Source organism: Heterodontus francisci, chromosome 28, assembly GCF_036365525.1.
Source record: "Heterodontus francisci isolate sHetFra1 chromosome 28, sHetFra1.hap1, whole genome shotgun sequence".
Taxonomy (NCBI): domain Eukaryota; kingdom Metazoa; phylum Chordata; class Chondrichthyes; order Heterodontiformes; family Heterodontidae; genus Heterodontus; species Heterodontus francisci.
This window is the reverse complement of record NC_090398.1, coordinates 14,524,121-14,549,873: the sequence shown is the minus strand read 5'-3', so window position 1 is coordinate 14,549,873 and position 25,753 is coordinate 14,524,121. Positions and strand designations below refer to the sequence as shown.

Below are 25,753 nucleotides of genomic sequence, written 5' to 3'. Positions count from 1 at the left end.
CTGAATGAAGGGGAGGGCGAGGCCCCAGAGGGTTGGCCCTCCCAGCCGGAGTCCACCACCAACCTAGAGACACCCGACCCGGTTATAACCGAGAATGCTGCCCCATCTGCTGGGCCTGTGGGTGCTGGCGGAGCGGGAGATGGCTTCCTCTCTCCGCCTCCAGTCTCGGCTCCGGCTGGTTTTCCGGAGTCGGGAACTTCTGTCTCCCCTGGACCACTCATTGGCCTGGGGACGGAGGTGGAGGGGGGTCCTGATCCGCTGGTGCCTACAGGCTCCAGTTTCACAATAGAACCCAGAGAGGACTCCTCCGCCATCGATCCTGGGGGTGGGATCGTGACGAGGCGGGACCAGCTGGCGCGGCCGGGACGTCCGCCCCACAGTGTGCGGTGGGCGTGTCGGCCGCTGGCGGTGACGACCCGGAGGAGGATGGGGATTCGGTGGGGGGCACGGAGGATGATATTGATTCCATCGCCAGTGAGGTGGTGGAGTCCCTCGTGCCTCCCACCGAATCTCCTCTCATCCCCACGGCGGAACTCCGGGATTTCCTCGCAGTTTGCAGGGGTTGCCGCAATAAAGTTCAGCTGGCCCTCGACCGCTGATCGAATCTGGCGCTGATCATCCAGTCCGTCCGTGCCGCCCTGAAGATAATGGGCAAGCGAGCGGGCGTGAAACTGGTTGAGAGGCGCCGTTTTAATGTGTTCCTCAATGGGTTGCTGGGGGAGTGGAAGGCCAGGTGCACTTCCACTCCCTCCTCACAGTGAGCTGTTGGTGACGGGTTTTAAGTACCTTTGACATGAAGATAACCATAGCCAGCCTCAACATCAACGGCAGCAGGGGGTCTCACTGCAGATTTCACAATCTCTCAGTCCTTAGGGAAGGGAGATACGCGGTGAGCTTTCTGCAGGAAACCCACACCGTTCCGGGAGACGAAGCCACCTGGCTCCTGGAGTGGCAGGGTGGGGTCTACATGAGTCACCTCACCCCTATTTCTAGTGGGGTGGCTATCTTGTTGGCCCCGACATTTCAGCCGGAGATCTTGGGGGTCAAGGAACTAGTGCCGGGCCGCTTGCTCCACCTCGCCGTTCGCCTGGGTAGCGTGCCGCTCCACTTTGTGAATGTGTACGCGCCCAGGCCCGGCGCGTTGCAAGCGCGCTTCTTTGAAGAAGTGTCCGCTCTCTTGAGCTCCATCGATAGCGGCGAGTGCATCATCCTCGGGGGGGATTTTAACTGCACCCTCGAGGTGGGGGATCGCTCCGGTCCCCAGCGCGGCCAAGCGTCGGTGGAGAAGTTGAGGGGACTGATCAGCTCCCTTAACTTGGTGGATGTCTGGCGGAATCTCCATCCCGTCTCCAGCGCCTTCACGTGGAGGTCTGGAGGAGGAGGGTCGCGAATCGACCGCCTCTACATTTCGCAGGCGTACGTCTCCTGCATCTCGGCGGCCTCCATGCGGCTGGTGCCGTGCTCGGACCACCGCTCGGTGTGGGCGGAGTTCACTCCGCTCCGCACGCGGGCGGGGTCCGCGTACTGGCACTTTAACAACCGGCTGCTGGAGGACGAGCGATTTCGGGACTCGTTCTGTCGATTCTGGGCCGACTGGAGAAGGAAGCAGGGGGGCTTCCCCTCCTTGAGGCTATGGTGGGATGTGGGCAAGACTCACATCCGCGTCCTCTGTCAGGAGTACGCGAAGGGGTCGACCAAGAGGCGGGAAGCCGAGATCGGGCGCCTTGAGAGGGAGGTGCTCGACTTGGAGTACCGCCTCGGTCATGCCGTCGTGGACCCGGCCCTGTGGCAGGCGGACAAAGAGAAGTAGGGCGCGCTGAGGGACCTGCATCTCATAGGGTCCCGAGGCGCGTACATGAGGTCGCTGATCCAGATCCTGGAAGATTTGGATCGCGCCTCACCCTTCTTCTACTCGCTGGAAAAATGGCGGGGGGTCCTTAAGCAGCTCGTTGAGCTGCTGGCCGACGACGGATCCTCCATCACGGATCCGGAGGGAATGGGCCTCCTGGTCTGTACTTATTACAGTGCGTTGTTCTCTCCGGATCCGTCCAGCGAGGATGTGCGCAGAGTTTTGTGGGAGGACCTGCCGCAGGTCAGCCCGGAGGGCGCCGAAGGATTGGAGGCTCCGCTCACGTTGGCGGAGCTGACTGGCGCCCTCCACCAGCTCTCAAGGGGCAAATCCCCAGGGCTGGATGGGTTGACCGTGGAGTTCCTCAGGGCTTTCTGGGACGTCCTGGGGGACAATTACGTGCGGGTCCTGGGGGAAAGCCTGGCGACCGGGGAGATGCCCCTCTCGTGGCGCAGGGCGGTCATCGTCCTGCTGCCAAAGAGGGGCGATCTCCGCCTGCTTAAAAACTGGCGTCCGGTCTCCCTCCTCAGCACAGATTATAAGATCTTTGCCCGGGCTATGTCTACCCGCCTGGGCTCCGTGCTGGCCCACATGATCCACCCCGACCAGTCCTACACAGTCCCGGGCCGGTCCATCCAGGACAACATCCACCTGGTCCGGGACCTGACCCAGCTTTCCCAGAGGACTGGTCAGTCGGTCGCCTTTCTCTCCCTCGATCAGGAGAAGGCGTTCGACAGGGTGGATCACGATTACCTTTTCGGGACTCTGCGCGCTTTCGGACCCGGGCCTGTGCCTGCTTCGCAGGAGGTTGACGGAATTGGCTCTGCGCGAGCCGGCCATGTGGGTCGTCCTCTCGGCTTACGCCGACGACGTGTTCCTCGCTATCACAGATCCCGTTGACTTGCGGAGGATGCGCGACTGCCAGCAGACCTTTTCTGCCGCGTCCTCCGCGAGGATCAATTGGGAGAAATGTTCCGGACTCCTGGTTGGTCAGTGGCGGCTGGACTCCCTGCCGGAGGAGATGACACCTTTTGCGTGGAGAACCACACACCTCCTCTATCTGGGAGTCCACCTTAGCCCCGCTGAGGAAGCCTGGCCGGCAAACTGGCAGGAGTTGGAGGCGAAAGTCTCGGCTGGGGTGCTGGACAGGACTGCTCCGAGTGCTTTCCTTCAGGGGCCGAGCGTTGGTCATAAACCAACTGGTGGCTTCCATGTTGTGGTACCGGTTGGTCACTTTGGCCCCGCCCCCTGTATTTGCCAGCAAGATCCAGAAGAAAGTCGTCGATTTCTTCTGGGGCAAGAGGAAACACTGGGTCTCTGCTGCGGTCCTGAGTCTCCCGATTGAGGAGGGCGGTCAGTCGCTGGTGTACGTCCGCACCCAGGCTGCGACTCTCCGCCTTCGGACCCTGCAGAGATACCTGTATGTCGAGCGCCCTCCCAGATGGTGTGCGCTGGCGACGTATTTTTTCCGCCAGTGTCACTGCCTTCAAGACGACACGCAGCTCCCGGTGGAGTCCGTTAGCCGCGCCTCTCTGAGGGAGTTGCCTGTCTTTTACCGGGATCTTTTCCGAGTCTGGAACATGGTCGCCTCCAGTCAGGGCGCTCCCCCGCCGGCGGAGGAGAGCGCCTCGGCTGTCCGGGCGGCCGACTCCGGGGACGGTCCGGCGGGCGGAGGAGTAGCCGAAACCCCCGGGACGCCCCTCACTGCGGGTGGCGAGGGGGCTCGGGAGTGCGGAGCGATCCCGGCCGAGCTGACCCCCGCTCGGCCGGAACTGCTCATCGGACCCAGGCCCCGAAACCCTCCTCGGGAGCCGGTCCCGCACAACCCGAGCCGCCTCTCAGAAATGCCCTCCGTGCCATTCCAATCGGCGCGGAGGGGTTTCCTGTACGGGCTGCTCCTGCACACTCTCCACTTCCTCGCCCTCGTCAGCCGGCCGGACACGCCCTGGAGGTCCGCGTTGCCATCTGGCGGCGAGGGGAAACCCCGATGGAGGTCTCTCTACGCGGGAGTCTTCCCCCTTTACATCGGGGACCTGGGGTGGAGGGTGCTGCACAGAGCAGTCCCGTGCAATAGGCTTTTAAGTAGGTTCACGGACTCCCAGGCCACCTGTACTTTCTGCGGCCTGGACGAGTCCGTGTTCCACATTTATACGGAGTGTGCGAGGTTGCAGCCCCTATTTGAGTATCTGAAGGGGCTGCTCCTCAAATTCTGGCTGCACTTCAGTCCCACGCTCCTGATCTTTGGGCACCCGGTGCGGAGGGGCTTGGGCCGGGAGGAGGATCTCCTCGTCGGTCTGCTCCTGGGCCTGGCCAAGGTGGCAATTCACAGGTCCAGGTTGCGGGCCGTCGGGGGGTCCGTCCTCCCCGTTTGCCTGCTCCTCTTCCGTGGTTACGTTCGCGCCCGGGTGTCCCTGGAGAAGGAGCATGCGGTGTCCGCCGGTACGCTTGAGGCCTTCCGCGACCGGTGGGCACCGCAGGGACTGGAGTGCATCGTTGACGCCGAGAATGGCATTTTAATTTGAGATTTTTGTTGATTTCTCTGGTTTTAATAAAGTTATTTTAAAAATATAAGTGTGTATATAAAGGGGGCCTGAGGAATAAAGGCCCCCTCGACAACTAAAATATATAAAGGGGGCCTGAGGAATAAAGGCCCCCTCGACATATAAAATATATAAAGGGGGCCTGAGGAATAAAGGCCCCCTCGACAAAAAAAGAAAAAAAAAAAAAACGGGGTTAGATACAAAAAAAAACGGGGGGTTAAAAATAAAAAGAAAAAAAAAACGAGTTAGATACAGAGAAAAAAGAAAAGCAAAAAAAAAAAACGGGGTTAGATACAGAGTAAAGCTCCCTCTACACTGTCCCCATCCAACACTCCCAGGACAGGTACAGCAATTGGCTGGGCAATTTGAAGCACTTCCTGCCTGCAAGCAGGGGGAGCAGCTGCAACTGCAGAGTAGAGAGAGGAGACTGGAGTAATTGGAGTAACTGGAGAGAAGAGACTGCAGTAACTGTAGAGAGGTGACTGCAGAGTGGACTGAAACCATCAAGAAAGGCTGCAATTGTTTTGGAGAGGTGGGTGGCTGAGCACCTGAAAGACTCTAAGTCTGAACTGTTTGGGGGAGGGAGAAGAGGCCAGAAGACTCAGGGGTGGGGCTGCCAAATCCGGTATGGGGCCCCTGTATTCGTATTGGTGCTTGCACACAGGGAGCTCCCTCCCCACCCCAACTGCCTGCTTGGGACAGCTGGAGTTGCCCGGGTGAAGACCTTTTGTGAAAATCAGAAGAGGAGAGTACTGGGCGGCTCTAGTCTTCCCAGGCGAAGAAGCCTCCCCCAATTGGAAGACAACAAATAGTTTTAAACTAATTGTGATAAAGGTGCTCGAACTAGCAGTTGGAACAAACATCCTTTTCAGCCTTTGTCTCCTTCCTCCACTCAGTCACCTCTCCTCACCTTTTCATTTACCTTCGTACCCCTATCCTCCTCGACTCCCACACCACTTTGTTTAAAGTTTGGTTTTTTTTTGTTTCAACTGTGTAAATTTGCTTTGTTTCTTGGGGGTGGACAAGGCTCTTAGACCCCATGGCAAGCCCTCCTTCGCCGGTGGCGGGGCCCTCCCGTACATATGCTGCCGCGGCTGCTGCACCTGTTGCCCCGTCACCGTTTGCACGAATAACATCTAAGCATGGGGTCAAGAGTTACGTCCACTCGAACATGACGAAAGAGACATGCGTGAAAGCAATGGCCGAGGTTGTCAGTCATTCGGCCATTGTTGCAACCTCTAAATACTAATGGAAGGCAGTGCTCTTCCTGAAGACCGAGTGGGCGGTGAACAAGGGGCTCACCATGGGCGGGACCTTTCTGTCAGTGGACTCCCTGATGGCCACTGCGCAAAGGGTCATTTTATCCAACGTCCCGCCCTTCATTCCTGGTGACCTCCTCATTCCTCACCTGCACCATCTGGGGGAAGTAAAGACAGGGCTCACCCCAGTCCCGCTCGGTCTTCGGATGAACTGCCTCCGGCATGTGTACTCCTTCCGCCACATGCTATTCATGCAGCTGGCACGGTTGAAGGTCACAGAGGGCCATTTCAATGTAGAGTTCCAGGGAACAGCCTACTGCATCTTCTGGACCTTGGACGGGTTGCGGTGCCATGTCTGCAAGGGGTGGGGCACGTGCGTAAGAAGTGCCCCAATCGCCCGGCTGCCAGCTCCACCTCGGCAGCCCAGGGTGGTGCCACTGCACCTCCTCCCACCCCCCTACACCTCCACCAGACACCGTTCAGTCGGTTCCGGAGGCTTGATTTTCATGGCCTCCGGCGGGGTGGGGAGTGCCCGTCCAGGTGGAAGGAAGGTGCGGAGGAAAAATAAACAGCAAGAGGCACGTCCCCTGGACACATTGACACAACCCGAGCCTGAGCTCAGCCCAAGGCCCGATCCCGGGGAACCCACTTGCCCCAGGGCTGGGCTCAGGCCCGGGGTGACCAAAAAAAAGAGTGCGGAGGCCTCTGATGCAATGGAGGTCTCTGGGCCTCCAAGCCCAGCTGGGAAAAAGAGGAGAAGGCACCCCTCCACAGAGGTAACATAGGGCCCTGAGGCGCAGGGTCCATCTGTTGGAGGGGAGCTATCACCTGTTTCAGGTCCCCAGGTTTCCCCTACCACCACCATCATCAAGGCTGCAAAGTCTGGGCAGGAACTCCCTACCCCTCAGGATGGATGGGAGGGGGAGGCCCCTGTACATGAGACCCCTCCTGAAGGAGTAAGTGGGGCCCTGCTTGTGGTGGGGGAGACTGGGGACGCTCCTGGAGAAGCCTCCCATTCTGCCACTGGGTCGGGTGCCCTGAGTGGAGGGGAGGGCGAGGCGCTAATGGGTCAGTCCTCCCAGCCAAAATCCACTCCCAACCAGAAAACACCCAACCCGGTTCCAACTGAAAATGCTGCCCCATCTGCTGGACCTGTGGGCGCTGGCGGAGTGGGAGATGGCCTCCTCTCTCCACCTCCGGTCTCAGCTCCTGTGGGATTTCCGGAGTCCGGAACTTCCATCGCCCCTGACCGCTCCTTGGCCTGGGGACGGAAAGTGGAGGGGGGTTCTGAGCCGATGGCACCCAACGGCTCCAGTTCCATTCTAGAACCCAGAGAGGACTCCTCCACCATCGATCCAGTGTGCGGTGGGTGTTGTCGGCCGCTGGCGGTGATGACCCGGAGGAGGATGGGGACTCGGTGTGGGGCACGGAGGACGATCTTGATTCCATCGCCAGTGAGGTGGTGGAGTCCCTCGTGCTTCCCACCGAGTCTCCTCTCATCCCCACGGCGGAACTCCAGGATTTCCTTGCGGCTTGCAGGGGTTGCCGCGATAAAGTTCAGCTGGCCTTTGGCGGTTGGTTGAGTCTGTGCCGCCCTTAAGAAAGCGGGCAAGGGCGCGGGAGTGAAACTAGTTGAGAGGTGCCAATTTAATGCGTTCCGCAATGGGTTGCTAGGGGAGTGAAAGGCCAGTTGCAGTTCCGCTCCCTCCTCACAGTGATGTGTTGGTGATGGTTTTTAAGTACCTTTGACCATAGCCAGCTTCAACATCACCGGCAGCAGGGGGTCTCACTGCAGATTTCACAATCTCTCAGTCCTCAGGGAAGGGAGATAAGCGGTGAGCTTTCTGCAGGAAACCCACACCGTTCCGGGAGACGAAGCCACCTGCCTCTGGAGTGGCAGGGTGGGATCTACATGAGTCACCTCACCCCTATTTCTAGTGTGGTGGCTATCTTGTTGGCCCAGACTTTTCAGCCCGAGATCTTGGGGGTCAAGGAGCTAGTCTCAGGCCGCTTGCTCTACCTTGCTGTTTGCCTGAGTAGTGTGCCGTTGCAAGCGCTCGTCTTTGAAGAAGTGTCCGATCTCTTGAGCTCCGTCGATAGCGGTGAGTGCATCATCCTTGGGGGGGATTTTAACTGTACATCGGGGACCTGGGGTGGAGGGTGCTGCACAGGGTAGTCCCGTGCAATAGACTGTTAAGCAGGTTCACGGACTCCCAGGCTGTCTGTAATTTCTGCTGCCTGGATGAATCTGTGTTCCACGTATATATGGAGTGTGTCTAGTTGTGGCCTCCTGTTTGCATATTTAAAGGGGCTGCTCCTCATGTTCTGGCTGCACTTCAGTCTCACGCTCCTGATCTTTGGGCACCCGGTGTGGAGTGGGGTGGGCCGGGAGGAAGATCTCCTCGTCGGTCTGCTCCTGGGCCTGGCCAAGGTGGCAATTCACAGGTCCGGGCTGCGGGCCATCGGGGGGGGGCCATCCTCCCTGATTACCTGTTCCCCTTCCGTGGTTACGTTCGCGCCCGGGTGTCCCTGAAGAAGGAGCATGCGGTGTCCGCCAGCACACTTCAGGCATTCCGCGACCGGTGGGCACCACAGGGACTGGAGTTCATAATTGACGCCGAGAATGGCATTTTAATTTGAGTTTTTGTTTTATTTATCTGTTTAATAAAGTTATTTTATCGAATGTATATAAGGGGGCCTGAGGAATAAAGGCCCCTCTGCATGAAATTCATAAGAGGAGCCTGGGGTATGAAGGCCAGCAAAAAAAAGGTGGATAGATACAGAATAAAGCTCCCTTTCCACTGTCCCCCATCAAAAAAAATGGGGTTGGCTGCTGCCTAATTGAACTGCTGACTGCTGATTGCAGCAATGAGCAACAGCTGACTGTGCTGCAGTCAGTTGCTGGAGGTGCTGCTGGAGAGGGAGAGCTGCAACATTTTGAACTACTTTTGCTACAGAGGAGGAAAAGATTTTTCCGACATAAGGCTGTGTTTCAAGGTGGGTGTCGAGCACCAGACTTGAATTTGATTTGGACTGTTGGGGGAGGTGGGAGAGGCCGGAAGAAGAAGGGGTGGGGGCTGTGCAATTCTGCAGAGAGCGGTGCAGTTGCACTAAACATACAAGGAAGCTCCCTCCCCACCCCAATTGCCCAGCCTGGGTCAGCTGAAGCTGCCTGGGTAAGAAGGAAGCATAAGACAGATAGTGCCTGGGCAGCTTTCGGCTGACCCAGGTGAAGACACCTCTCCCCAGCCAGAAGACCAGCAGAACTTGTGAAGGACTGCTTGATTGAACTGTTGTCTATCTCAGTGGAGCAAGTCATCCCTCCCAGCCTTTCTTTTCCTCTTCAGCACACCCTATGCCTCTCCCCTAACTTATTATTTATTTATTTTTCTTTGCTTTATTTGAAATCTGTAAGCCTACAATTGGGGTGGGGTTTTGCTCTTGATCCATGACAAGTCCATCCGGTGGCGGGGCCCTCTAATACTTATGCGGCTGCAGCCTCTGTGGCCGCCCATGTGGCCCCATCACCATTCAAGCCAAGGGGTGAAGAGCTATGCACACCCCAATATATCTATTGAGGCTTGCGTGAAGGCAATGGCCGAGGTTTTTGTACCCCTTGGACATTATGGCAGCCTCAAAGATGTACGGGAAGGCCGTGTTCTTCCTGAAGACCGAGCAGGCAGTGTCCCTGGCCCTGAGTAAGGGGCTCATGGTGGGGGGGACCTTCCTGCCAGTGGACCCTCTCGGGGGCCACCACACAGCGGATAATGTTATCAAATTTCCCGCCCTTCATTCCCAGTGAGCTACTCCTCCCCCACCTGCACCATCTCGGGGAGGTGAGGTCGGGGATCACCCCAGTCCCGCTCGGTCTTCGGGAGAACAGCTTCCAGCAGGTCTACTCCTTCTGCCGCCCGCTCTTTATGCAGCTGGCGCGGGAGGAGGTCTTGGAGGGCCACTTCAGTGTGGAGTTCCAGGGGACGGCCTACCGTGTCTTCTGGACCTCGGACGGGGCGCGGTGCCATGCCTGCAAGGGGCTGGGGCATGTTTGAAAGAACTGCCCCAACCTCCCGGCCACCAACTCCACCTCGGCAGCCCAGGGTGGCATTGTTGCACCTCCTCCTACTCTCCCATACCTCCACCAGACACCGCTCAGGCGGTTCCGAGGCCGTAGATTTTACGGGTCTCCAGTGGGGAGGGGGTGTGCCCATCCAAGTGGAAGGAAGGCACAGGGAAAGAATAAACACTGGGAGGTGCGTCCCCTGGACACCAAGGCACAACCCGAGCCTGAGCTCAGCACAAGACCCGATCTCGGGGAACTCACGTGCCCGAGGGCTGACCTCAGGCCCAGGGCAACTAGGCAAAAGGAGGAGGCGGAGGCCTCTGATGACGTGGAGGTCTCTGAATCTCTGTGCCCTAGTGAGAAATAGAGGAGCAGGTGCCCCTCCACAGGGCTGACACAGGGCCCTGAGGTGCAGGGCCCATTTGTTAGAGGCGAGCTGTCTCCTGGTTCGGGTCCCCAGGTTCTCCCTGCCACCAAAACCATCAAGGCTGTAAAGCCTTGGCAGAAGCTCCCTATCACCTCAGGATGGAGGGGAGGAGAAGACCCCGAGGTTACGTTCATGCCTGGGAGTCCCCTGGAGAAGGAACATGCGGTGTCTGCCGGTTTGCTTTGGGCCTTCCATGACTGCTGGGCTCCACAGAGTCTGGAGTGCATCATAGATGCAGAGAATTGCATTGTAATTTGAGGTTTTGTTTTATTTATTTGATTTGAATAAATTTATTTTATAAAATTTGTATAAGAGGGCTCTGAGTAACAAAAATATATAAAAGGGGCCTGGTACACAAAGGCAACCTTCAAAACAAAAAGGAAAAACAAACCGGGTTAGATACACAATAAAGCTCCCTCAACACTGCCCCAGCAAACCCAGGGCAGGTTACAAAAAAAGGGTTAGATAAAGTGTAGAAGTCCCTCTATATTATTCTGGCAGTAAGTCCCCAGAGATAGACACTCACCTCTCGGCCTTTCTCGTTATCTGGTAAGTAACAATGTCGCGGGAAACCTCTGGCTGTGAAACTCATTCCTGGGTTCGGATGATCTGGACCCTGCAAAAGAAAATGTTACAGTGAGGAGTGAGGGGTATATCAGAGTGTTACAGTGAGCGGTGTGGGATATATCAGAGTGTTACAGTGAGGAGTGAGGGGTATATCAGAGTGTTACAGTGAGCGGTGTGGGATATATCAGAGTGTTACAGTGAGGAGTGAGGGGTATATCAGAGTGTTACAGTGAGCGGTGTGGGATATATCAGAGTGTTACAGTGAGGGGTGGGATATATCAGTGTTACAGTGAGGGGTCTATCTAAGTGTTACAGTGAGCGGTGTGGGATATATCAGAGTGTCACATTGAGGAGTGAGGGGCATATCAGAGTGTTACAGTGAGGGGTCTATCTAAGTGTTACAGTGAGCGGTGTGGGATATATCAGAGTGTTACAGTGAGGGGTGGGATATATCAGAGTGTTACAGTGAGGAGTGAGGGGTATATCAGAGTGTTACAGTGAGGAGTGAGGGGTATATCAGAGTGTTACAGTGAGGAGTGAGGGGTATATCAGAGTGTTACAGTGAGCGGTGTGGGATATATCAGAGTGTTACAGTGAGGGGTGGGATATATCAGAGTGTTACAGTGAGGAGTGAGGGGTATATCAGAGTGTTACAGTGAGGGGTGGGATATATCAGAGTGTTACAGTGAGGAGTGAGGGGTATATCAGAGTGTTACAGTGAGGAGTGAGGGGTATATCAGAGTGTTACAGTGAGCGGTGTGGGATATATCAGAGTGTTACAGTGAGGGGTGGGATATATCAGAGTGTTACAGTGAGGAGTGAGGGGTATATCAGAGTGTTACAGTGAGGAGTGAGGGGTATATCAGAGTGTTACAGTGAGCGGTGTGGGATATATCAGAGTGTTACAGTGAGGAGTGAGGGGTATATCAGAGTGTTACAGTGAGGAGTGAGGGGTATATCAGAGTGTTACAGTAAGCGGTGTGGGATATATCAGAGTGTTACAGTGAGGGGTGGGATATATCAGAGTGTTACAGTGAGGAGTGAGGGGTATATCAGAGTGTTACAGTGAGCGGTGTGAGATATCTCAGAGTGTTACAGTGAGGAGTGAGGGGTATATCAGAGTGTTACAGTGAGGAGTGAGGGGTATATCAGAGTGTTACGGTGAGCGGTGTGGGATATATCAGAGTGTTATAGTGAGGGGTGGGATATATCAGAGTGTTACAGTGAGGAGTGAGGGGTATATCAGAGTATTACAGTGAGGAGTGGGATATATCAGAATCTCACATTGAGGAGTGAGGGGTATATCAGAGTGTTACAGTGAGGGGTAGGATATATCAAAGTGTTACAGTGAGGAGTGAGGGGTATATCAGAGTGTTACAGTGAGGAGTGAGGGGTATATCAGAGTGTTACAGTGAGCGGTGTGGGATATATCAGAGTGTTACAGTGAGGAGTGAGGGGTATATCAGAGTATTACAGTGAGGAGTGGGATATATCAGAATGTCACAGTGAGGAGTGAGGGGTATATCAGAGTATTACAGTGAGGAGTGGGATATATCAGAATGTCACATTGAGGAGTGAGGGGCATATCAGAGTGTTACAGTGAGGGGTGGGATATATCAGAGTGTTACAGTGAGGAGTGAGGGGTATATCAGAGTATTACAGTGAGGAGTGGGATATATCAGAATGTCACAGTGAGGAGTGAGGGGTATATCAGAGTGTTACAGTGAGGGGTGTGGGATACATCAGAGTGTTACAGTGAGGGGTCTATCTAAGTGTTACAGTGAGCGGTGTGGGATATATCAGAGTGTCACATTGAGGAGTGAGGGGCATATCAGAGTGTTACAGTGAGGGATATATCAGAGTGTTACAGTGAAGGGTGACGGGTATATCAGAGTGTTACAGTGAGGGGTGTGGGATACATCAGAGTGTTACAGTGAGGGGTCTATCTAAGTGTTACAGTGAGCGGTGTGGGATACATCAGAGTGTTACAGTGAGGGGTCTATCTAAGTGTTACAGTGAGCGGTGTGGGATATATCAGAGTGTCACATTGAGGAGTGAGGGGCATATCAGAGTGTTACAGTGAGGGATATATCAGAGTGTCACATTGAGGAGTGAGGGGCATATCAGAGTGTTACAGTGAGGGGTGTGGGATATATCAGAGTCTTACAGTGAGGGATGTGGGGTATACAATGTGTAGTGTATATCAGAATGTTAGTGACTAGTGTAGTGCATATGAAACTGTGTTACGTTGAGAGGTGCACAGTAGATCGGCGGTGTGTATGTGAGGACATACCTGCATTCCAGGGGGAATGTTGTAGATGATGCGAATTGTCTTGGAGTCAGGATATCCGGGAAGCGAGTGTGGGATTATGTGGTACTCCATTTTCCCTGGAGGCTGGGTCCCAGTCTTCACTCCGTATATGGTCTTACACGTGGGACACTGGAGGCTCCCATCCTGAAACGGGGGAAAGCATTAACAGTGGTGGACAGAGATATCAGGGTAATGTAGGGGTAGCTTTACTCTGTACCTAACCTTTTTTTTTTATTTTCATTTTTTTTTGGAGTGTTTGATGAGGACAGTGTAGAGGGAGCTTTACTCTGTAACTAACGCCATTTTATTTTCTAACCCCTTGCTGTACCTGTCCTGGGAGTGTTTGATGGGACAGTGTAGAGGGAACTTTACTCTGTATCTAATGCCTTTTTTTTTCTAACCCTTTTTTTCTGTATCTAACCCCTTTTTTTTTTAAGGTGGCCTTTATACCCCAGACCCCTTTTATATATTTTATGTCGAGGAGGCCTTTATTCCTCAGGCCCCCTTTATATACATATTTATATTTTTAAAATAACTTTATTAAAACAGATAAATAAACCAAAAACTCAAATTAAAATGCCATTCTCGGCGTCGATAATGCATTCCAGTCCATGCGGTGCCCACCGGTCGCGGAAGGCCTCAAGCGTACCGGCGGACACCGCATGCTCCTTCTCCAGGGACACCCGGGCACGAACGTAACCGCGGAAGAGGGGCAGGCAATCGGGGAGGACGGACCCCCCGATGGCCCGCAGCCTGGCCCTGTGAATTGCCACCTTGGCCAGGCCCAGGAGCAGACCGACGAGGAGATCCTCCTCCCGGCCCACCCCCCCTCTGCACCGGGTGCCCAAAGATCAGGAGCGTGGGACTGAAGTGCAGCCAGAACTTGAGAAGCAGCCCCTGCAAATACTCAAAGAGGGGCTGCAACCTCGCACACTCCATATATACGTGGAACACGGACTTGTCCAGGCCGCAGAAAGTACAGGCGGCCTGGGAGTCCGTGAACCTGCTTAAAAGTCTATTTCACGGGACTGCCCTGTGCAACACCCTCCACCCCAGGTCCCCGATGTAAATGGGGAGGGCTCCCGCATAGAGAGACCTCCATCGGGGTCCGCCAGATGACAACGCAGACTGCCAGGGCGTGTCCGGCCAGCTGACAAGGAAGTGAACAGTGTGCAGGAGCAGCGCTTACAGGAAACCCCTCCACACCGATTGGAATGGCACGGAGGGCATTTCCGAGAGGTGGCTGAGGTTGTGCAGGACCGGCTTCCGAGGAGGGTTTTGGGGCCTGGGTCCAAAGAGCAGTTCTGGTTGAGCGGGGGTCAGCTCGGCCGGGAGCAGTCAGCTCAGCCGGGAGCGCTCCGCTCTCCCGAGCCCTCTCACCAACTGCAGTGAGGGGCATCTCGGGGGCTTCGGCTACTCCTCTGCCCATCGGTCCGTTCCCGGAGTCGGTCGCCCGGACAGCCAAGGTGCTCTCTTCCGCCGGCGGGGGAGCGCCCTGACTGGAGGTGACTGTGTTCCTCGGAATAGATCCCAGTAAAAGACGGGCAACTCCACGCAAAAGGTGTTAATTCCTCCAGTAGGGAGTCCATCTGCCACTGACCCACCAGGTGTCTGGAGTATTTCTCCCAATTGATCCTTGCGGAGGACGCGGCAGAAAAGGTCCGCTGGCAGTCGCGCATCCTCCACAAGCGAGTAGAAGGGTGAGGTGGTCCAAATCTTCCAGGATCTGGATCCGCAACCTCACAAACGTGCCTTGGGACTCTATGAGCTGCTGGTACCTCAGCGCACCCTTCTTCTCTTTGTATGCCTGCCACAGGGCCGGGAGGACAACAGCATGACTGAGGCGGGACTCCAAGTTGAGCACCTCCCTCTCTAGGTGCCCAATCTCGGCTTCCTGCCTCTTGGGCGACAAACCACCATAGCCTCAAAGAGGGGAGGCCCCCCTGCTTCCTTCTCCAGTCGGCCCAGAATCGATGGAACGAGTCCCGGAATTGCTCGTCCTCCAGCAGCCAGTTGTTAAAGTGCCAGTACGCGGACCCCGCCTGTGTGCAGAGCGGAATGAACTCCACCCACACCAGGTGGAGGTCCGAGCACGGCATCAGCCGCATGGAGGCTGCCGAGACACAGGAGACGTACGGCTGCGAAAAGTAGAGGCGGTCGATTCGGGGCCCTCCTCCTCCAGACCTCCGCGTGAAGGCGCTGGAGTCGGGATGGAGATTCCGCCAGACGTCCACTAAGTTGAGGGAGCTGATCAGACCCCTCAACCTCTCCACTGACACTTGGCCGCACTGGGGACCAGAAGGGGTGAGGTGACTCATGTAGATCCCACTCTGCCACTCTAGGAGCCAGGTGGCTTCGTCTCCCGGAACTGTGTGGGTTTCCTGCAGAAAGCTCACCGCGTATCTCCCTTCCCTGAGGACTGAGAGATTGTGAAATCTGCGGTGAGACCCCCTGCTGCCGTTGATGTTGAGGCTGGCTATAGTTATCTTCATGTCAAAGGTACTTAAAAACCATCACCAACACATCACTGTGAGGAGGGAGCGGAAGTGCACCTGGCCCAGCAATCCATTGAGAAACGCGTCAAAACGGCACTTCTCAACTAGTTTCACGCCCGCGCCTTGCCCGCTTTCTTGAGGCGGCACCACCTCACTGGCGATGGAATCAATGTCGTCCTCTGTGCCCCACACCGAGTCCCGGTCCACCTCCTGGTCGCCACTGCCAGCGGCCAACACACCCACCACACACTGTGGGGCGGACGTCCCAGCCACGCCAGATGGTCCTGCCTCCGTCATGATCCCACCCCCAGGATCGATGGCAGAGGAGTCCTCTCTGGGTTCTAGGATGGAACTGGAGCCTATGTGGGCGCCAGCGGTTCCGGACCCCCCTCCAACTCCGTCCCCAGGCCAGTGAACGGTCCAGGGGAGACAGAAATTCCAGACTCTGGAAATTCAACCGGAGCCGAGACTGGAGGCGGGGAGAGGAGGCCATCTCCCGCTCTGCCAGCACCCACAGGTCCAGCAGATGGGGCAGCATTTTCAGTTCTAACTGGGTCGGGTATCTACTGGTTGGTGGTAGATTTTGGCTGGGAGGGCCGACTCTTTGGGGCCTCGCCTTCCTCTCCACGCAGGGCACCCGACCCAGTGGCAGAAAGGGAGGCGTCCCCAGGCTACCCCCACCATAAGTAGGGCTCCACTTGCTCCCACAGGAGGGGCTGCATGTACAGGGGCCTCCCCGTCCCCTCCATCCTGAAGGGTAGGGAGCTCCTGCCCAGTCTTTACAGACTTGATGGTGGTGGTGGCAAGGGGAACCTGGGGACCCGAACCAGGAGATAGCTCCCCTCCAACAGATGGGCCCAGCACCTCAGGGCCCTGCGTTATCTCTGTGGAGGGGTACCTTCCCCTCTTTTTCCCACTTGGGCGCGGAGGCTCAGAGAGCTCCACGTTATCAGAGGCCTCCGCACCCTCCTTATTTTTAGTTACCCTGGGCCTGAGCCCAACCCTGGGGCAAGTGGGTTCCCCGGCATCAGACCTTGGGCTGAGATCAGGCTCGGGTTGTGCCATGGTGTCGAGGGGACGCACCTCTTGGTGTTGATTTTTCCTCCGCATCTTCCTTCCACTCGGACGGACAGTCCCCTTCCCGCTGGAGGCCGTAAAAACCCCAGCCTCCGGAACCGACTGAACGGTGGTGTCTGTAGGAAGTGTAGGGGGAGTGGGACGAGGGGTAGTGGCACCACCCTGGGCCGCCGAGGTGGAGTTGGCGGCCGGGAGGTTGGGGCAGTTCTTACGGTCATGCCCCACCCCCGGCAGACATGGCACCATGCCCCATCCGAGGTCCTGAAGACGCGGTAGGCTGTCCCCTGGAATTCCACACAGAAGTGGCCCTCCAAGACCTCCTCCGGCGCCAGCTGCATAAACGGCTGGCGGCGCGGAAGGAGTAGACATCTTGGTGGCTTTGCTCCGGAAGACCGAGTGGGATTGGGGTGATCCCTGACCCCACCTCCCCGAGTTGGTGCAGGTGGGGGAGGAGGAGCTCACCAGGAATGAAGGGCAGGATGTTCAACAACAATATCCGCTGTGCAGCGGCCCCCAAAGGGTCCACTGGCAGGAAAGTCCCACCCACCATGAGCCCCTTACTCAGGGCGAGGGACACCACCCACTCAGTCTTCAAGAAGAACACAGCCTTTCTGTACATCTTTGAGGCTACCACAATGGCTGAGGGGCTGACAACCTCAGCCATTGCCTTAACGCAAGCCTCAATAGTCATGGTTGGGTGGGTGTAACTCTTCACCCCATGCTTTGATGTCAAGATTTTAAAGATTTTAAATGGTGACGGGGCCAGAGGAGCAGCTGCTGCAGAATAGGAAGGCCCCGCCACCGGAGAGGACTGTGATGCCATGGGGTAGAAGAGTCATAGAGTCAGAGTTATACAGCATAGAAACAGGCCCTTTGGCCCATCGTGTCTGTGCCAGCCATCAAACACCTAACCTAATCCCATTTTCCAGGCTACCTGGCCTGTAGCCTTGTATGCTATGGCATTTCTAGTGCTCATCTAAATACTTCTTCAATGTTGTGAGGGTTCCTGCCTCGACCACCTCTTCAGGCAGTGTGTTCCAGATTCCAACCACCCTCTGGGTGAAAAAAGTTTTCCTCAAATCCACTCTCAACCTCCTGCACCTTACCTTAATTCTATGCCCCTTGGTTTTTGATCCCTCCGCTAAAGAAAAACATCTCTTCCTATCTAACCTATCAATGCCCCTCATAATTTTGTATACCTCAATCATGTCCCCCCTCAGCCTTCTCTGCTCCAAGGAAAACAACCCTGGCCTATTCAGTCTCTCTTCATAGCTGAAATGCTCCAGCCCAGGCAACATCCTAGTGAATCTCCTCTGCAACCTCTCCAGTGCAATCACATCCTTCCTATAGTGTGGTGACCAGAAGTGTACACAGTACTCCAGCTGTGGCCTAACCAGTGTTTTATACAGCTCCACCATAACCTCCCTGCTCTTATATTCTATGCCTCGGCTAATAAAGGCAAATATCCCATATGCCTTCCTCACCACCTTATCTACCTGTGCTGCTGCCTTCAGTGATCTATGGACAAGTACACCAAGGTCCCTCTGACCCTCTGTACTTCCTGGGGTCCTACCATCTATTGTATATTCCCTTGTCTTGTTAGTCCTCCCAAAATGCATCACCTCATACTTCTCAGGATTAAATTCCATTTGCCACAGCTCCGCCCATCTTACCAGCCCATCGACATCAACCTGCATTCTAAGGCTTTCCTCCTCACTATTTACGACACCACCAATTTTCGTGTCATCTGCGAACTTACTGATCATACTCCTAAATTCACGTCTAAATCATTAATGTACACTACAAACAGCAAGGGTCCCAGCACTGATCCCTGCGGTACACCACTGGTCACAGGCTTCCACTTGCAAAAACAACCCTCGACCATCACCCTCTGCCTTCTGCCACTAAGGCAGTTTTGGATCCAATTTGCTAAATTGCCCTGGATCCCATGGGCTCTTACCTTCTAAACCAATCTACCATATGGGACCTTATCAAAAGCCTTACTGAAGTCCATGTTGACTACATCAACTACTTTACCCTCATCTACACATCTGGACACCTCCTCAAAAAATTCAATCAAGTTAGTTAGATGCGATCTCCCCCTGACAAAACCATGCTGACTATCCCTGATTAATCCTATCCCTCAGAATTTTTTCCGATAGTTTCCCAACCACTGATGTTAGACTCACTGGCCTGTAATTACCTGCTTTATCCCTGCTGCCCTTCTTAAATAATGATACCACATTCGCTGTCATCCAGTCTGCTGGTACCTCTCCTGTGGCCAGAGAGGTTTTGAAAATTTGTGTCAGAGCCCCCGCTATCTCCTCCCTTGCCTCACATAACAGCCTGGGATACATCTCATCTGGGCCTGCGGATTTATCCACTTTTAAGCCCGCTAAAATAGCTAATACTTCCTCCCTCTCAATGCTAATATGTTCAAGTATATCACAACTTCCCTCCCTGATCTCTGCACCTGCATCATCCTTCACACCTACCGTAGAATAAAATAAAAATGGAGAGAAAGGAAATATTAAGTAACAAATTATCCCAAAAATACACAAAATGGAGGTCATGGCCGGGGAGAGAGGCTGAACGAGAGGAGGGTCAGGAGGAATCAGTCTCTTTGCAGATCTTATTTCAGGCAGTCCATTTGCTGGTCTTCCAGTTGGTGGTGGGGGGTACAATATCTTCACCTGGGACAGCTCTAGCTGCCCAGGCACACTCTGCTTCCGGTGTGGTTTAAAACAGTTAAGAGAAAATCTTTTCACCTGGGCAGTTCCAGCTATCCCAGGCTAGGTCGTTGGGGTGGAGAGGGAGCTCCTATTTGATGCTGTTAAACACACAGGAGCTCCCTGTTCAAACAAACAGCCCCACCCAAGGTCGTCCAGTCTCTTCCTTCCCCCTCCCCACATCAATCAATGAAAGGGCTTCAAAAACTCAAACTTACAAGAGCTGTCGGTTCTTCTGGCCTCCTGTTTTCTTGTTTCAGAATAAAGACAGATGGAAAACCTTCCTTTCAAACTCAGTCTCTCTCCTTGCAGCAGTCACACAGCAACAGTCAGCTGTACCTCGTTGATGCACTCAGTACCTCCAATTAGGCAGCAGCCAACCCCATTTTTTTCCTTTTTTTTTCAGTGCAGAGGGAGCTTTACTCTGCATGTAACCCCCGTTTTTTTTTACTCTGTATCTAACCCCCGTTTTTTTTTTTTCTTTTTTTTTAACTCTGTATGTAACCCCCGTGCTGTACCTGTCCTGGGAGTGTTTGATGGGGACAGTGCAGAGGGAGCTTTACTCTGTATCTAACCCCGTGCTGTACCTGTCTTGGGAGTGTTTGATGTTGACATTGGGTACGAAGTGGGGATGTGAGTCTGGACCAGCCTCTCATACCTTGTTCCCGTTATTGTACATGGCGACTAAACAGAGTACGTGGAAACTGTGCCCACACTTGCACAGTTTTCCCACTAAGTCAGGCTTGATGATGGGCTGGCTGGCGGTCCCCTTATAACCTGACGGCGCTGTCAATCTTTCCATGCAGATTGTGCAGTCCTGCGGGGAAAGAGAGGAAGAAATAAAATCAGGAACTCGAGAGCTGCCTGTAATCCTACCTTCAATGGGGCTGAGATCAGTTGCCCCGTTCTCTTTCAGAACCATTTATAATGACTGAAACCACTTGACTTTGACCTGGTCGCAGTGGCAGCTCTACACCAGCCGATAGTGGTGTCGCTCCATACTTAACACAGATTATCGCCCAGTTACAGCACAGAAACAAACCATTTGGCCCAAGAGCTCCATGCTACCTCCTCCCAGCCCCTCTGCATCTCACCCGATCAACATATCCTCCCATTCCTTACTTTCTCATGTGTTTATCCAGCTTCCCCTTAAACACGTCCACATTAATCAATTACTGACCCTCTCACTTTCTCACCACTCTCTGGGGAAAAAGGTTTCCCCTGAATTCCAAATTGGATTTATTTGTAAATATCAGATATCGATGAAACCCTAGTTCTGGTCTCCAATGCAAGTGAAAACACTTTTTCCACGTTCACCATATCAAACCCGTTCGGAGGGACAGTACTGAGGGAGCGCTGCACTGTCAGAGGGTCAGTATGGAGGGAGCGCTGCACTGTCAGAGGGTCAGTACGGAGGGAGCGCAGCACTGTCGGAGGGTCAGTATTGAGCGAGCGCTGCACTGTCAGAGGATGAGTACAGAGGGAGTGCTGCACCGTCAGAGGGTCAGTACTGAGGGAGTGCAGCACTGTCGGAGGGTCAGTATGGAGGGAGTGCTGCACTGTTGGAGGGTCAGTACTGAGGGAGTGCTGCACTGTCGGAGGGTCAGTACTCAGGGTGTGCTGCACTGTCAGAGCGTCAGCACTGAGGGACTGCTGCACTGTCGGTGGGTCAGTACTGAGGGAGTGCTGCACTGTCGGAGGGTCAATAGTGAGGGAGTGCTGCACTGTCAGAGGGTCACTAGTGAGGGAGTGCTGCACTGTCGGAGGGTCAGTACTGAGGAGGGCTGCACTGTCGGAGGGTCAGTAGTGAGGGAGGGCTGCACTGTCGGACGGTCAATACTGAGGGAGTGCTGCACTGTCGGAGGGTCAGTAGTGAGGGTGCGCTGCACTGTCAGAGGGTCAGTACAAAGGGAGTTTAGAAGTTTAGAACATTACAGCGCAGTACAGGCCCTTCGGCCCTCGATGTTGCGCCGACCTGTGAAACCATCTGACCTACACTATTCCATTTTCATCCATATGTCTATCCAATGACCACTTAAATGCCCTTAAAGTTGGCGAGTCTACTACTGTTGCAGACAGGGCGTTCCACGCCCCTACTACTCTCTGAGTAAAGAAACTACCTCTGACATCTGTCCTATCTCTATCACCCCTCAACTTAAAGCTATGTCCCCTCGTGTTTGCCATCACCATCCGAGGAAAAAGACTCTCACTATCCACCCTATCTAACCCTCTGATTATCTTATATGTCTCTATTAAGTCACCTCACCTCCTCCTTCTCTCCAACGAAAACAACCTCAAGTCCCTCAGCCTTTCCTCGTAAGACCTTCCCTCCATACCAGGCAACATCCTAGTAAATCTCCTCTGCACCCTTTCCATAGCTTCCACATCCTTCCTATAATGCGGTGACCAGAACTGCACGCAATACTTCAGGTGCGGTCTCACCAGAGTTTTGTACAGCTGCAGCATGACCCCGTGGCTCCGAAACTCGATCCCCCGACTAATAAAAGCTAACACACCATATGCCTTCTTAACAGCCCTATTAACCTGGGTAGCAACCTTCAGGGATTTATGCACCTGGACACCAAGATCTCTCTGTTCATCTACACTACCAAGAATCTTCCCATTAGCCCAGTACTCTGCATTCCTGTTACTCCTTCCAAAGTGAATCACCTCGCACTTTTCCACATTAAACTCCATTTGCCATCTCTCAGCCCAGCTCTGCAGCCTATCTATGTCCCTCTGTACCCTACAACATCCTTCAGCACTATCCACAACTCCACCGACCTTAGTGTCATCCGCAAATTTACTAACCCACCCTTCTACACCCTCCTCCAGGTCATTTATAAAAATGACAAACAGCAGTGGCCCCAAAACAGATCCTTGCGGTACACCACTAGTAACTAAACTCCAGGATGAACATTTGCCATCAACCACCACCCTCTGTCTTCTTTCAGCTAGCCAATTTCTGATCCAAAGCTCTAAATCACCTTCAACCCCATACTTCCGTATTTTCTGCAATAGCCTACCGTGGGGAACCTTATCAAACGCCTTACTGAAATCCATATACACCACATCCACGGCTTTACCCTCATCCATCTGTTTGGTCACCTTCTCGAAAAACTCAATAAGGTTTGTGAGGCACGACCTACCCGTCACAAAACCGTGCTGACTATCGCTAATGAACTTATTCTTTTCAAGATGATTATAAATCCTGTCTCTTATAACCTTTTCCAACATTTTACCCACAACCGAAGTAAGGCTCACAGGTCTATAATTACCAGGGCTGTCTCTACTCCCCTTCTTGAACAAGGGGACAACATTTGCTATCCTCCAGTCTTCCGGCACTATTCCTGTCGACAATGACGACATAAAGATCAAGGACAAAGGCTCTGCAATCTCCTCCCTAGCTTCCCAGAGAATCCTAGGATAAATCCCATCTGGCCCAGGGGACTTATCTATTTTCACACTTTCCAAAATTGATAACACCTCCTCCTTGTGAACCTCAATCCCATCTAGCCTAGTAGTCTGTATCTCAGTATTCTCCTCGACAACATTTTCTTTCTCTACTGTAAATACTGACGCAAAATATTCATTTAACACTTCCCCTCCCTCCTCTGATTCCACACACAACTTCCCACTACTATCCTTGATTGGCCCTCAGCAACAGAGTGCTGCTCTGTTCGAGGGTCAGTACTGAGGGAGTCCTGCACTGTTGGAGGGTCAGTACTGAGGGAGTGCTGCACCGTCAGAGGCTCAGTGCTGAGGGAGTGCTGCACTGTTGGAGGGTCAGTACTGAAGGAGTGCTGCACGGTCAGAGGGTCAGTACTGAGGGAGTGCTGCACTGTCGGAGGGTCAGTACTGATGGTGCGCTGCAACGTCAGAGGGTCAGTACTGAGGGAATGCTGCACTGTTGGAGGGTCAGTACTGAGAGAGTGCTGCACCGTCAGAGGGTCAGTACTGAGGGAGTGCTGCACTGTCGGAAGGTCAGTACTGAGGGTGTGCTGCACTGTCAGAGGGTCAGTACTGAGGGAGCGCTGCATTGTCAATGGGTCAGTAGTGAGGGAGTGCTGCACTCTCGGAGGGTCAGTATTGGGGGCGGGCTGCATTGTCGGATGGTCAGTACTGAGGGAGTGCTGCACTGACGGAGGTCAGCACTGAGGGAGTGCTGCACTGTTGGAGGGTCAGTAGTGAGGGAATGCTGCACTGTCGGAGGGTCAGTACTGAGGGAGGGCTGCACTGTCGGAGGGTCAGTACTGAGGGACGGCTGCACTGTCAGACGGTCAATACTGAGGGAGTGATGCACTGACGGAGATCAGTACTGAGGGAGGGCTGCATTGTCAGAGGCTCAGCACTGAGGGAGCGCTGCACTGTCGGTGGGTCAAAGAACAAAGAACAAAGCACAGTACAGCACAGGAACAGGCCATTCGGCCCTCCAAACCTGTGCCGATCTTGATGCCTGTCTAACCTAAAACCTTCTGCACTTCTGGGGACTGTATCCCTCTATTCCCATCCTATTTACTGATGCAAAATATTCATTTAACACTTCCCCTACCTCCTCTGATTCCACACATAACTTCCCACTACTATCCTTGATTGGCCCTCAGCAACAGAGTGCTGCTCTGTTCGAGGGTCAGTACTGAGGGAGTCCTGCACTGTTGGAGGGTCAGTACTGAGGGAGTGCTGCACCGTCGGAGGGTCAGTACTGAGGGAGTGATGCACTGACGGAGGGTCAATACTGAGGGAGTGATGCACTGACGGAGGTCAGTACTGAGGGAGTGCTGCACTGTCGGAGGGTCAGTACGGAGGGAGTGATGCACTGTCGGAGGGTCAGTACTGAGGGAGTGATGCACAGTTGGAAGTGAGGCCCCTGTCTCAGGTGAATGTAAAAATCCCACGGCCTCTGTTGGGGGAAGAGCAGCAGCGAATTCTCCCTGGTTTTGTCAGCCTAATATTTATCTCTCAACCAAATTCACTGAAAAAAGTCCATCTGTTCATTCCCAGTATTGTGGGATCTTCCTGTGCACTTACTGGCTGCCACGATTCTTACAGTACAACACTGAGTACACTTCACAGGTACTTCCGTGCCTGCAAAGCAGTTCGGGATGTGCTGGAAGTGCCTGTGAAATGAGAGTTATTGATTTTCTCTCAGTAACAGTCAATGTTCCCACAGGAGGTGATACAAGGCAGGTTTACCTTGGCTCTGACTGGGAGATTCAAGTCCCTTTCCACAATATTTTAACCATAACCTACATAACTGCAGTCCCAGGGTCCCCGGTCTTCCTGGACTGTCACAGCTCCTCTCTCCCTCTCCCACTATCCCCCTCTCTCTCATTCCCTCCCCTCTCCCACTATCCCTCTCTCTCTCTCTCGCTCTTTCTCCCACTCCCACTATCCCTCTCTCTCTCTCTCTTTCTCCCGATTCCAAAGATCTCTTTCTCTCTTTCCCCGCTCCCACTATCACACTCTCTCTTTTTTCTTGTTCTCACTATGTCTCTCTCTCTTTCACACTCAGTGCGAACCTGGCCCAGCATCTCTCTCAGTCCTTTGATCCACTTCTCTCTCTGTCTCACCCTCTCCCCTGTCGGTCAACCCCAGCGATTGTCGCTCCTCTCCCCCCTCCCCTTCCTGCCCCCTCGTCCCCTCCCGTATCCTCTCCTGCTCCCCTCACCATTCTCTCCCCCCACTCTCTTGCTTTCTCCTTCCTGTCTCTTACACTCTGTCCCCTCTACCCCTCCTGTCTCTACCACTGCTGACTCCTTCTCCGTCCTGTCTCTCCATCTCTCCCTCTCCCCCCTCCTCCATTGTGCAGCCTTCCATCTCCCCGTCCCTCCATCCCCCCTGTCCGCACATCTGTCCCTCCTGTTTCTACCCCCTCCATTCCCCTCTTCCCCACCCCCTCCCTGTCCAACCTCCTTTTCCCAAACCTGTCCCACCACCTCCCGGCTCTCCCTATCCCCACTTCCTTGGTCTCCATCTGGTTCCCTTCCCCCACTCCCTCCCCTCCATCTCCCTCTCCCTTGCTCACCCGTCCATCTGCCCATCTCACCCCCTCTCACTCTCTCTCCATCTCCTTCTCTCACTCCATCTCTCTCTCTCTCCATCTCCCCCTCTCTCTCCATCAACCCCTCTCTCTCTCCATCTCCCCCCCTCTCTCTTCATCTCACCCTCTCTCTCTTCATCTCACCCTCTCTCTCCATCTCCCCCTCTCTCTCCATCCCCATCTCCCTTTCCCTCTCTCTCTCCATCTCCCCCACTCTCTCCATCTCCCCCTCTCTCTCCATCTCCCCCTCTCTCTCCATCCCCATCTACCGTTCCCTCTCCATCTCCATCTTCGCCTGTCTCTCTCCATCGCACCATCTCTCTCTCCATCTCCGTATCTCTCTCTCCATCTCCGTCTCACTCTCTCCATCTCCGTCTCTCTCTCCATCTCCCACTCTCT

General features: G+C 54.2%; 1 protein-coding gene across 1 annotated transcript in view; it reads right to left on the bottom strand.

Moving 5' to 3' along the window:
- LOC137385226 (E3 ubiquitin-protein ligase DTX4-like) overlaps positions 1-25,753 on the bottom strand; it is a 147,897-nt gene that overhangs the window by 2,451 nt on the left and 119,693 nt on the right. The window contains exons 4-6 of the mRNA XM_068060212.1: positions 19,973-20,131; positions 12,996-13,157; positions 10,662-10,751 (exon numbers count right to left, since the gene is read on the bottom strand). Of these exons, the coding sequence (XP_067916313.1) occupies positions 10,662-10,751; positions 12,996-13,157; positions 19,973-20,131 (411 nt within the window). The remainder of the gene's footprint in view (positions 1-10,661; positions 10,752-12,995; positions 13,158-19,972; positions 20,132-25,753) is intronic.